Source organism: Dreissena polymorpha, chromosome 2, assembly GCF_020536995.1.
Source record: "Dreissena polymorpha isolate Duluth1 chromosome 2, UMN_Dpol_1.0, whole genome shotgun sequence".
NCBI classification, from domain to species: Eukaryota; Metazoa; Mollusca; class Bivalvia; order Myida; family Dreissenidae; genus Dreissena; species Dreissena polymorpha.
In genome coordinates this window covers 145,681,249-145,695,155 of record NC_068356.1, presented here as the reverse complement: position 1 = coordinate 145,695,155, position 13,907 = coordinate 145,681,249, and the positions used below count along the sequence as shown (strand labels likewise).

Here is a 13,907-nt window from a genome sequence, read left to right as displayed (position 1 = left end):
CTTCTCCTGAAGTTTGAAGTAAAAATTTAAACTTACAGATATATACAAATTTGAAATGAAAGAATAACAATTACTGAACAATTAACACATTAATAACAATGCATAAATAACACTACATTTCTGTTTCAGGTACAATCAAGTCTTCTCAGTGCTTTGATTTCAGACACAGTTTATGAAGCTCACCCTAGTTTGCAGACTCAAGGACAATTATGCAAGAACTAGTATCACGTAAATGTATTTGTTTTACCCAATTAAAGGTTACGTTCTTTAACAAAAAAAAAAGTCAATAAAAGTTATTTATTGAAAACAGAATATCTCAAAATATTATTTTAAAACACTTAATTACACATAAACATTTAATCAATTACCATACTTACAATATAGTATGAGCTCATACTTTAAACTCACACACAATAATGTCTATGCAAATAATTAATCAATTTTGAAATGTCAGTTCGCGAGGCATCAGCAAACTGGCACATGGCATCAGAGATCACAGGCAGGATTGGAACGAAACGTCAGAAGGCAGGAACAGAGCATCAGGACAGCAACAGGGCATCAGGGTCTTTGGCAGGGCGTCGGTTAACTGTCAGGGCAGCAAGGCAACAGGACATCGGAATCAGGGCAGCAAGGTAGCAGGACATCAAAATCAGGGCAGCAAGGTAACAGGACATCGGAATCAGGGCAGCAAGGTAACAGGACATCGGAATCAGGGCAGCAAGGTAGCAGGACATCGGAATCAGGGCAGCAAGGTAACATAATGGTTTTATTCAGACGTTAGCCTCAATGGGACGGCAGCAAACTTCACCATGTCCACAGGACTTAAAGGTTGAAGACATTCAAGAAACTGCTTCTGGAATTCCTTTGGGAAGGTACTTATCCCAAGAGCAATGTCCCGAACTGTTTTGAAGTTGAAGAAAATCATTTGTGTGTCCTTGTTTGGAGGAATCATGGCTCCAGTCAGTGAAAGATAGCTGTATTTATACAAAAGGACTTGGCGCTGGATCGGGTGAATTCCGCTTGCCATTTCCAGCGCACCAGCAGCATACTCAGTGAGGACACCCTTTTCTTCTGGTGAAAATGATGTCCAATTCTTTGGTGGCCACGATAGACAGGGGGTCAGATGAATGCTTTCATCAGGGACCAGACTCCATTCTCTGGGTGCTGGAGGGAGGACTGGCATATTTCCAGTAGACAAGAGGCTTCGAGCCATTTGTTGCAGGTCGTTATTTTTAGGAGTGGGGATGTAGATGGGGGCTGAAGGAGAGGAAGGAACAGTTGGTGGTGCGAAGCGGACTCTTGCTTGTACGGGCCTGAAGGATGTCATCGTTGTAGGATGATAACTTGGCGTTGCACATGATGATGGGACGTAGAGTAAGGGAGTACTGCAGTCTGGAGGTGGTCTGTAAAACAACGGAGATACTTGGGGAATGGTCGCAGCAGCAGTTGTACTGGAGTCTGTTGTAGTTGTGTGAGTGCTGGAGGCTGCATGGACATTTGTTGAAGGGGTAGTATTCTCAAGGTCGATTGGTGAAGGAGATCCTAGAGAACAAGGTGATGGTGTTTTCAGATCATGCAAGGATGATGTTGATGATTGACTACGATCTGAAACAGGTGAGACAGGTTGCGGAATAGGGGTGATGGATGGGGTCTTCGATGGATGTGTAGGTGGGTGAGAAGGCGGCAGTGGACTGGCACAAATCTTCTTGGCTATGTGGGTTGTATGGATTGGGAGGGACCTCTTCAATGTGTAGGGCATCTGACGGACTGTGGTTAGATCATTTGCGTCGATGGCAAGCAGTTTGGAGATGTGTTTCCGTGCTTCGTCATCAGGACACAATTCAAACTTTGCAGCAGGTGGGGCGATAAACATTTCTACGGTTGTAGCGGAGAGGGTCACAATTCTCCCTATCACCTCGGGTCTACTACGAGCCTGCTGAAGCAGCCTGACCTGATAGAGGTGGGTTTCCGATGAAACAAAAATCTTGACGGCCCCATTCGAAATGTCGATAGATTTCAAGATGAGGGGGAAGGACGGTGGTAAAGTGGTGGATGAAGGAGTCTTGGAGTGGTCAGTGGTTTTCTGAGATGAAGAGGCGATCACTGATGATGATGAAATCTGGGGATTGGTGGAGGTGGACTTGGCAAGCTGCCAACCTGTCATCCAATGTGAGGCCCCAGGAGTGCGACCAGTGAACCACTGGGCAACACTCTTCATGGCGAACTGGGCTTCTAGGGACGTGAATACAGACACAGCAACAAAAAGTTCCATGTACTGTGCTGGCACCTTGGAGAAGTAGAAACAGTTGGCTGCTGTCAGGGTTCGTGGGGGCAAGGAGTGGTAGACTTCAAGATGCTGATGTTGGGTATGCCTGCTGAGATCCGCGGGATAACGGAAGAGATGCTCAGCCTTAATGCACCATGGACACAGCAATTCGCAGGACTGGTGCGCTTTGATGGTGTGGTGCACCACATCCCGGTGACAAGTAAATATTTCGTAGCAGTAACTACATTTGTGGATGGTCTTTCCTGCAATATACAAAACATTCAAGGTTTCTAATATGGTGTTGCCTGTAGTGTGATATATGATACCAACATAACATTGTTATATATTTATATGTAAATAATAGACTACCAAATTTTAATCCTAAATTGTTTGTATTAAACAAAAACAACTGAATCCATCGCCATTAAATATGAATGCTGTTATGTACAACTATCCCTGTTTTAAAAGCTTTCCTAGCTTTATTGTATCCATCCAGAGGACTCTTTCCTTATAATAAAAAAAATCTGTTCTTAAACCCTAGATCTTGTATTAACATTGTTTTCTATCTATTGTTGATTCCAGGAAATAAAACGCATTGCGGACCTCACGTCTACGCAATCTCATTGCAAAAATGAAAAGCCTCGTACACAACTTAAGACAAATATCCTGTGGTTGATCAGGCCACTGAATTGTCGTCCGGACTATCAGGTAACTTTACACAAGCATAAAAAAAATATTCTCCTACAGGAATCAACAACACACAATATTCAATGAAAATACATTAGAGTTTAGATCGACTCATCTCTAACAACTTTAAAGAGTTCCTGGATATAAGGATATGTTGTATGCATCTATGATGAACATCAGTCATTTGTAAACATGGATTAAAAAAAATATTGTGGTTTAAAACTGGTAAAGAGGCCTGATTGTGCTAATAAATAATATTATAATAATTCTTGGTTGTCATGTGAACATCTATTGTGTTTTTCTTTGGTCAATTAACCAACTTGGTAGGTTTGTGCACTTGTATGCCGTTAGACGGTCAATGTGAATTGACTTAATTGGTCCGCTGGCAGAAGACTTGATTAGATAAACGAGGTCATCTATCCTTTTGACTATCATGTATGGGCCCTTCCAATTAGCTCCCAGTTTAGTACAGACTCCAGGTTTCCGAGAGGTGTCATGAACCCATACAGCATCACCTGTTTTGAAAGCTCTACTCTTGGCTGTAAGGTCATAATGGCGTTTCCGATACTCTTGTTTCTGTTTCAGGCTGACCCGAGCAAGCGAGTGGATTTCTTCAAGCTGCTCACGAAGCTCTTTCACGTAGTCATCTGTGGCCTCCAAGTCAGTGTTGCCCGAGTCTTGCGGTGGAAGACCGATGAATGCCTGAACAGGTAATACGACATCCCTTCCATAAACCATTTTGTTTGGGGTTTGACCAGTTGTTTTATGGGTACTTGATCTGTAAGCCATCATAACTTGAGGCAAATACTCATCCCATAGTTTTTGATTTGTTTGACAATACATGCTAAGCATGGTCCCTAGTGTGCGATTGAATCTTTCCACTGAAGCATTTGACTGTGGATGCATAGGAGTTGAAAAAGTGTGATGCATTTGAAGTAACTTGCACATTTCTGCAAATAATTTGGACACAAAGTTTGTGCCTCTGTCTGTGTGAATTTGTAATGGGACACCAAATCTGCTGACATAATTATTCACAAACGTTTTTGCTACTGTTTCAGCAAGCTGATCCGGGATGGCTATGGCCTCTGTCCAATGAGTGAACAAATCAGAGATCACTAGAACATACGTGTTGCCTTTTTCGCTGCGAGGCAGAGGACCTAGAATGTCAAGAGCGACTCTTTCTAGAGGGGCGAGGACAGGCTGAGAACCAAGTGGAGCCTTCTTTGGCTTAGGTTGTTTTCGGGCGCCACAGCTGTGACATTGACTGCAATATTTTTCCACATCGGTAGTCATACCAGGCCAATAAAAAGTCTGGCGGAGTTTATCAAGCATCTTGTCAGTACCCAAATGTGCTGAGGAAGGAATGTCGTGCATGTACCTCATCAACTCCTGGCGCCTTATTGCAGGTACAATGACCTGGCGTGAAGATTTGTTCTTCTCAAACCAAGAACGCATTAGACATCCATCAGTGATAGAAAGCCGGTCCCACATTCGCCAGAGACTTTTGACACACTCACTCTGAGTTGAGATTTGTTGCCAAGAAGGGCGGATAGATGACCTTTCTAGTGACTGTATTATGAAGAGCAGCGGAGGATCTAACTTTTGTTGTGAATTGATATCACCCAAGGACCACTGTTGAACTGGGTAGGATGTCTGCTTGAAGACAATCAATGGATCATTCTGACTTCTTGTGATCATTCGCACAGTGTCAGTGTTAACCACTGGAGATGTTTCTTCTCCACATGGAGTGTCGTCATTTATCAAGTTTTCATGTGTGAAAGTCTCCGTGATCCCTTGTTGTTTGGCACACCTACTGCATGGAGCTCGTGACAAGGCATCTGCATTCCTATGTTGTGTCCCGGGCCGATGTACAACAGTGAAATCGTATGTTCCCAAGATCTGTAACCATCTGGCGACCTGACCTGTTGGCTGTTTTAGGTTGCGCATCCAAGACACAGCTGCATTGTCAGTCCTTACAAGAACAGACTGCCCATAGAGAAAATGATGAAAGGCGTTGAAGGCGTTTAATACAGCGAGAAGTTCTTTTCGAGTCACACAGTACTGTTGCTCATGTATGTTGAGGCTTTTGCTGTGATAGGCAATCACAACCTCCTTGTCATTTTGCAGTTGTGACAAGACAGCACCCGTTGCAAAGTCGCTTGCGTCAGTGTCGAGGACAAACGGGGCGTCATGGACTGGATATCCGAGAATGGGTGATGTCGTCAGTGAGGTTTTGAGGTGCTGAAAAGCACGCTCGCATTCCTCAGTCCAATGAAAAGCAGTACCCTTGTCAGATATTTTATGCAGGGGCCTTGCAATTTGTGCAAAACCAGACACAAATCGACGGTAGTATGAGCATAGTCCAAGAAAAGATTTGACCTCCTTGACATTTCTTGGAGTTGACCAATCTCTCACAGCTGATATCTTTGCTGGATCGGTGGCAACACCTTCTTCCGAAACTAAGTGCCCAAGAAATTTAACTTGCTTCTGAAAAAAGATACATTTTGAGGGTTTACATTTCAAGCCTGCATTTTTGAGCCGTTGAAAGATTTTTTCCAGTCGCTCAAGGCCCTGATGGACTGACTTGGATGGGACAATGATATCGTCCATATACAATAAGCATTCAACCCATTGCAAACCCCTCAAAACATTTTCCATGAGGCGCTCAAAAGTAGCCGGGGCATTTACCAGACCAAACGACATTAATGTAAATTGATACAATCCCATTGTGGTTGTGAAAGCAGTTTTCTCTTTATCTTTCTCATCCATAGCCACCTGCCAATATCCTGAGTTAAGATCTAATGAGGAGAAGAAACGAGAACCAGAGAGGGCATCAATGCAGTCGTCAACACGAGGTAGAGGATAGGCATCCTTTATGGTGACTTCATTGAGTTTGCGATAGTCAACACAGAACCTACAACTGCCATCTTTCTTTGTGACCAATACGATAGGCGATGCCCATGGGCTAGAGGATTGTTCAATGACGCCTCTGTCAAGCATTGTCTCAATTTCTTGTTTTTCTATGGCCCTCTTGCCAAAAGGAAGACGCCTAGGTGGTTGTCTGATTGGGACGGCATCACCTGTGTTAATTCTATGCTTGACCAGATTAGTGAGGCCAATATCCTCTGATGACTGAGAAAATACGTTTTGATATTTACACAGAAGATCAACAAATTCGGATTTTTCCTGATCATTTAAGTGCTGAGAGCTCCTCTCATAGAGGTCAACAAGATGGTCTGGCAAAAATTCTTCATTATGTTGTTCTTGGACACAGGCAACCCTCTCAATAGGCTGCATAGGAGGTTCAAAATAAGACTCACATGTCCCCAGGTTTGTATTTTTATACAGTCTGACAGATTAATTGCCATAGTTAAGTACAGTCATTACTGGATCAGAAGAGATGCTCACAACACCACCCATCAAGCTTATCTCTTTTGTAGCCATCAAATGAAAAGATGGTTCAACCAAACCAAGCTCGGATAAATGCTCTTTTTGTGGAATTTTAATAGGAACCATCATCGTGCTGTTCGCAGGAATCTCAACTGTTTGCTGTAATTCCACTCTACAGATATGCAAAGCCTGACCACCAGTCCACAATGGTACTACATCACCACCCATCATGAGACATGAACGTTTGTAGTTGATGCTATCAACATTAGCCCTCAGAAAATCTTGACCTAATATCCCATCAGCCTCTATGTCACAGACCACAAATGACACATCAAAACACTCGTTTCCTATAGGAACTAATAGATCAACATTTCCAACAACTCTCATGGCCTCACCGTTTACTGTCTTAAGCACGTTTAATTGGGGACGGACGTGAAAAATGTTCTTAGGATCAAATTTCTTTAAGCTTTTCTCAGACAAGAGAGAAGTTGTAGCACCACAATCTATTAAAAAGTTGATTTCCACCGACCCAACATGAGTCGTCAGGTAAAATCCGTTGTCAAGTTTGTTGAATTGAGATCCCGATCTTGCAGTGTGCACATTATTGGAAGGAATATTATCTTTAGGCCGTTGAAATGACTTCGTCGACTCCTGGCCCGTGGAGCCGACGGCAACTAGTTTTCCTGGTCGTTGGGAGTGGCATTCCTTGTGTAAGTGTGGGTATCAATGGTGTTGGTGCTCGGGACGTTGGAGTCTTGTCGGTCTTCATTGCGCGAACGATTTGCATGTAGCAGTCGCTCATTCACGTATTCTTGTGGCGGTTGGGCATTCTGTTGCCGTCCGTGTTGATGAACATGCGGATATGGACCCCCGTAGTGCGATCGGTTGGTGTTATATGACATGTTCATATGATTGTTCTGTGGTCTAGACTGCGGCTGTGGTCGACCAGATGGGTGTCTAAAATGTGGGCTTTGGCGTCTTGTGTGATTCATGCTTTGTGGGCACGATTTCCAGAAGTGTTCAGTAGAATTGCACCCATAACACTTCTTTGGTACTGATTGTGGAGAGTTGCGGGACTCAAGGTTGCTAAGTCTATCGGTTATTTGTTTTAACGCCAATTCGACACTAGTGTCAACATTGCATGCCCTAATATTAGTTGTTGACGTTCCGATGATGGACTCGTAGCGCTCAATGACGGCTACGGCCTCAATTATGTTAGTGCAGTTACGGTCAATGCATCTGCATTTCATGTCATTGGGGATCAGCTTGTACAGTTGGTGTAACGCTAACTGCTCTTGTGAGCGGTGATCAAATTCACTGTATGCTTTTTGTGCGAGCTGACGTATATCATGTGCTAGCGACGAAATGCTCTCGTCCTTCACACGCCTGCGTTCCTCGAATTTTGTTAACCACATATATTGATGTTTTCCTGCGGTGCCAAATCTATTGTTAAGTCGTGAAGACAATATGCGGTAATCGCGGCGTTCCTGTTCTGGGAGAGACATGTAATACGTTCTGGCAGTGCCACGTAAACTGGAGGAAAGCATCAACACTTTAGTTCGCATGTCCCACCCACTCAATTCAGCGCAGTCCTCAAAGTGTGACACGTAAGACTCAAAGGGGCCAGAGCCTTCGTAAGTGTCTGGTTTAACGTGCATGTGGTGTGGTGATGACATGTAGGCGTGTGGAACATTGTCGCCGTGCCCAAATCGTCTATCATTTTGATATGTGACGGGAGTGTCTCTGGTATAGGGGGCGTTCTGTTGCGCTGCGTGCCTGTTGTTATTTGACGCGTCGCGGGTCTCTACACTTCCGGTATACGGAGTGCTTTCATGCACGATGCCCGTGATTATTGGTTGATCACCCCTGCATTCACGTCGAAATATCGGTCTACATTCATTAATATCATTTTCCCTTAGTAAAGACTCCTCGTGTGCGGACCCATGTGTGCGTTGAATATCAAAAGATATATCGGGATCTGGCGAAGAGGCCATGATAAAAAATTGTATTGTGTCTTGAGAGACCAGAAGGTTATTAATCTTATTGTCAATAAACTATTATTAAATTACTGTTGTTCACTTATTATATGACAGTGAAAAAAAAATGCAAGGTGTGAGCCGTGGACAGATGCTAAAAATATATCCGTATCCCACTTCTGACACCAAAATTGTAAGCCGAGCGGTATCGATGATGTTGCATTTTATTTATTCAGAACTCAAACGCATTAAAAAGAAGTCAGGATGGTTTCTGTAACTATTTATTTATTAGGGCAGAAGCTTAACGTTTGCCATATAAACAGTACTATGAGTGGTTAATTAAACAACAAGTATGATATTAACTATTTGAACAGCAGTTCAGATTAAACAAGAGCACCGCCTTGCGGGTGCAGACCGCTCATCTATTTTCTTTTTAAAGGTGAAGGGACTCTCATTTTCAATCACAAAGGAGGGAGGAGTGGAGTGAAGAGGGGTGTATAGTGTGGGGTTGTGGACATTTATTACATTATCTTCCAAAAAAGCGAAAAAAAAAAAAAAAAAAAAAAAAATCGGGGGGGGGGGGGGTATAGTGTGAGGGTGTGGTGATAATTTGTGAGATGATCTTAAAAAAAAAAAAAAAAAAAAAAAAAAAATCAAAAAAAAAATTTGGGGGGGGGGGGTGGGGGGGGTGGGGTGGGGGTATAGTGTGAGGGTGTGGTGGTCATTTGTGAGATGATCTTATAAAAAAAAAAAAAAAAAAAAAAAATTAGGGGGGGGGGGGAGGGGGGGAGGGGGGGGAGGGCACGGGGGATGGTTTGGGTGAAGTCTATTGTGGTATGTCAGGTAAGAGTAGTTTCATCAAAGTATCAATCAAATCTAATCATAAATAAAGAAGTTATGGCAATTTTAGCAAAATTTAATAATTTGACCTTGAGAGTCAAGGTCATTCAAAGGTCAAAGTAAAATTCAAGTTGCCAGGTACAGTAACCTCATGATAGCATGTAAGTATTTGAAGTTTGAAAGCAATAGCCTTGATACTTCGAGTGGATCGAAACACAAAATTTAACCATATATTAAAAGTTACTAAGTCAAAAAAGGGCCATAATTCCGTAACAATGACAACCAGAGTTATGCAACTTGTCCTTTTACTGTACCCTTATGATAGTTTGTGAGTGTTCCAAGTATGAAAGCAATATCTATGATACTTTAGGGGTAAAGTGACCAAAACATAAATCTTAACCAAATTTTCAATTTTCTAAGTATAAAGGGCCCATAATTCCGTCCAAATGCCAGTCAGAGTTACATAACTTTGCCTGCACCGTCCCCTTATGATAGTTCATAAATCTTGCAAGTATGAAAGCAATAGCTTTGATACTGTAGGAATAAAGTGGACCTAAACACAAAACTTAATCAAATTTTCAATTTTCTAAGTATAAAAAGGGCACATAATTCTGTCAAAATGCCAGTCAGAGTTACATTACTTTGCCTGCACAGTCCCCTTATGATAGTTAGTAAGTGTTGCAAGTATGAAAGCAATAGCTTTGATGCTTAAGGAATAAAATGGACCTAAACACAAAACTTAACCAAAATTGTCAATTTTCTAAGTATAAAAAGGGCACATAATTCTGTCAAAATGCATGCCAGAGTTATCTAACTTTGCCTGCCCAGTCCCCTCATGATAGTAAGTAAGTGTACCAAGTTTGAATGCAATAGCATTGATACTTACTGAGAAAAGTGGAACTAAACGCAAAACTTAACCAAAATTTGCAATTTTTTAAGTACAAAAAGGGCACATAATTCTGTCAAAATGCACGCCAGAGTTATCTAACTTTGCCTGCCTAGTCCCCTCATGATAGTAAGTAAGTGTACCAAGTTTGAATGCAATAGCATTGATACTTTCTGAGAAAAGTGGACCTAAACGCAAAACTTAACCGGACGCCGACGCCAACGCCAACGCCAACGCCAACGCCGACGCCAAGGTGATGACAATAGCTCATAATTTTTTTTCAAAAAATAGATGAGCTAATAAAGCGATGAAATCAGTCGTCACTCTTTATAGTTATTCTAAATAGTATTTAATGCAGATGCAAAATGTCAGTTAGAACTAGTCAGAACTATGACGTACAGATGTAGATTAAACGTAGGTAAGTGAGTCGTATATGTTAGTGTTTACCTTTGTTGGCTTTCGACATCTTAAATGGGTTGTTAAGTAATGAGCGACTATTCTGGGTCAAGTCACTACTGACTAGTGAGTTACGACTGACTTCATCATCAACCACAGCTCTATTTATAAGCAGTTGCTGAGGCTGGGCGTTGCTGGCGACCAATCAGAGCCAGACTTTCATGAAAGTATTTAACTATGTAAAACGGTTTAAGCAACATTAACAACATTTGCATTAACAGCATTGAAAGTCTAACAAGAAAGCATTACATCAATAAAAAGCTCAGAAAAAATTATGCATAACTATACAATGCTTTCATTACATTTCTCAATCATAATAATAATATTTCATCTAACACATAGTGAAAGCAATGCGAAAGCATTGCGCGAAAATACTTGAAATAGTTCCCCACCAGCATTAATATCTGACAGGACTACTTACTGTATAAGTAACATTGTAACAATAAAACAGTTAACAGGTCATAATACTACACATAAACATTGGGAAAACACATTTCTTCGATAAGATATAACTTATTCGCGTAGAATTAACTTGCTATGTCATAACCTTCGACATTGCAAATGGCGGACATTTTGGAACATTTAACCCGCGTTCGATTCAATGCTGGCGATTCAAATTACAAGTAATGGATATTCAATAATGGAGAAAGCATTAACTGGATTTAACAAACATTTGATAATGGTTGTTAAACCAGATAACAACAAGGAAAATTTGGATTATTAAAGTTAAACAGGTAAGGCATTCTTAAGTGTACATATTTCGGACGTATATAGTATTCGGATACAGGGTATTACAATATGTTATTGAATTCCTCACTTAAGATGTGTGAAATATTTTCTACATTCCTGTTAAATTATTTACAGTAATTGAGGTAATTAATAACTGAATAATTATGTTAATGATTTACTCAATTTACTCAATTGAAGGAATGCACTTTTTACAAATTGTGCATGAAAGAAAATAAACCCATGCTATTTTTTATTCTTTTATTTTATTTATACATATATACATTTACATATTTTACAACATGCACCATATAACAGTGAAGAAACATTTCAATAATATAAGTCAGTCACATAACAATATTATAAATATAATATAATATATTGAATTAAGTACTACCCCACATGTGTCGCATTTGTGTTCCTTTTTTGGTACTCTGCTGTTGGCAAGTCTGCATGTGTCGCCTTAAGCACGACTTGTAGCCAAATGATGTCCCACATTTACATGAATAGGGTTTCGAACCTATGTGTTTATTCATATGCCCAATGTACGCTTCCCTTTCGTAGTATTTCTTTCCACATGTTGCACAATTGAACTTGCATACGGCATGTTTCACATCACGATGTCTCTTTAAAGCAGCGCGATTATTAAACCTCTGGCAACACGATTCACACAAAAATGGATTTTCTCCGTGAACAACTCTAACATGAGTCCGTAGATCGTATGCTGAGGCGTAAGTTTAACCACACGTGGGACACTCTTCCTTCTTCTTCTGGTGGACGGAACGCTTATGGCGGTAAAGATTGCCCCTAGAGTCTGTATTATACGCACAGCTGGGGCATGCGAACAGATCTACCTTCTGTTTTTTTACAATAGGCGTCGATGTAAGCACTTCGTTGCTGTTGAAGTCAATCACGACCTCAATGCTCTCGTCCAAAATGCTTGAATCGAGGAAGGAAATCTCCATGCTTGTAATTTTGCCTTCCTGCAGGCGCTGTAACGCTGTAAAGAAGACACCGTAACATGCCTTAGTCGTAAGAGAAGATACCGTAACATGTACACGGAGTTGACATGCTACAACTATTTTGCAAAATCTGATTGGAATCACCAATAATAGTATACTAATGGGCATCACATGTTTGTAAAAGAGTGAACTTGATACAAATCATTGAAAATAATCATCGTGACAGATACTGCAAGCCTGAAACAACGAATTAATTGGAGTTTCTATGTTTTGAACTTTAACTTCTTTCTTTTATTATGATTTCACGCTAGAAAATGCCTCGATAGCTTAGGTAGCGAGTTAAGAAACATTACTACAGATTCCAAAATCAATAGGGGTCATATGCCAGTCATGATCAATGTATGTATTAAGTTTAATGATCTTAGGCTTAAGCGTTGTTGAGTTATGATATGGGAACCATTTGGTGGACGGGCGGACTGACGGACATGTGCAATACAATATATCTGCTGTTTTTGAAGTGGGGCATAATAAGACAGCATTTGTTACATGCAGGTGGCAATCGGGTGTAAAGGTAGGGAAATTGTGTATTCAATGTATATACTAGTTTTGTGAAAAGAGTGTTTATAAATGTAACAGTTTTTCGCATTATCATGAAATTCATGATCATGATCCTAGGCCTAAGTGTTCTTGAGTAATCACCAGGTAAACATTTTACTGTTTCGTGTCGAAAATCAATAGAGGTCATCTGCCAGTCATGATCAATGTACCTATGCAGTTTCATGATCCTAGGCCTAAGCATTCTCGAGTTATCATCCAGAAACCATATTACTGTTTCGAGTCACCTTGACCTTTGATCTAGTGACCTGAATATCAATAGGGTTCATATGCCAGTCATGAACAATGTACTTATAAAGTTTCATGATCCTAGGTGTAATCATTCTTGAGTTATCATCCTGAAACCATTTTGCAGTTTCGAGTCACTGTGACTTTGACCTAGTGACCTGAAAATAAATAGAAGTCGTCTGCCAGTCATGATCAAAGTACCTTTGAAGTTTCATGATCCTAAGTGTAAGAATTCTTGAGTTATCATCCGGAAACCATTTTATTATTTCGAGTCACCGTGACCTTGACCTAGTGACCTGAAAATCAATAGAGGTCATTGGCCAGTCATGATCAATGTACCTATGAAGTTTCGTGATCATAGGCCTAATAGTGAATCCGGTTATGTGCGACAATTTATGCCTTCGGGTTTTTTTTATGCAGCATACACTAAAATATTTATATGAATTGCGATGTAATTTTGCATTTTTAGACAGAAGTTAATAACCAGAAAAAAATTATATGAATGGTTAAATGCCATTGACATTTAACATAATTACCGTCCTGATATCATAAGTTGACAGAATATGCATGTCTTCGCTAAAAAAATGTGTTCGTAATATGTACTTCTTAAAGAAATTGTCAAGTTTTAAAAGTGTATTACTGTTCACAATATGTTAGTAAGTTGTCTTAACTTGATAAGAAATAGATATTTGACAGAAGTGAATATTTTATAAAAAAGGTAATGTACGGATGTCTTCAAAAGTGCAACCAGTTACGAGGCATTGTTTTAAAGTGCATTAAAATATCTGAGACTGTAACAATATGTTGTTTTAATGTCTAAATTAAACACACGTCATCATGTTCTTAAGTTCAACTGTTCTTTAACGGTCTAATTT

At 40.5% G+C, this 13,907-nt stretch overlaps 1 protein-coding gene across 1 annotated transcript; it reads right to left on the bottom strand.

The window, feature by feature from the left end:
• Nucleotides 1-766: 766 nt before the first annotated feature.
• Nucleotides 767-2,164, bottom strand: LOC127870158 (uncharacterized). Its single transcript, XM_052412815.1, has one exon. It carries the CDS (start codon nucleotides 2,162-2,164, stop codon nucleotides 767-769), a length of 1,398 nt encoding a protein of 465 aa, XP_052268775.1.
• Nucleotides 2,165-13,907: the final 11,743 nt, after the last annotated feature.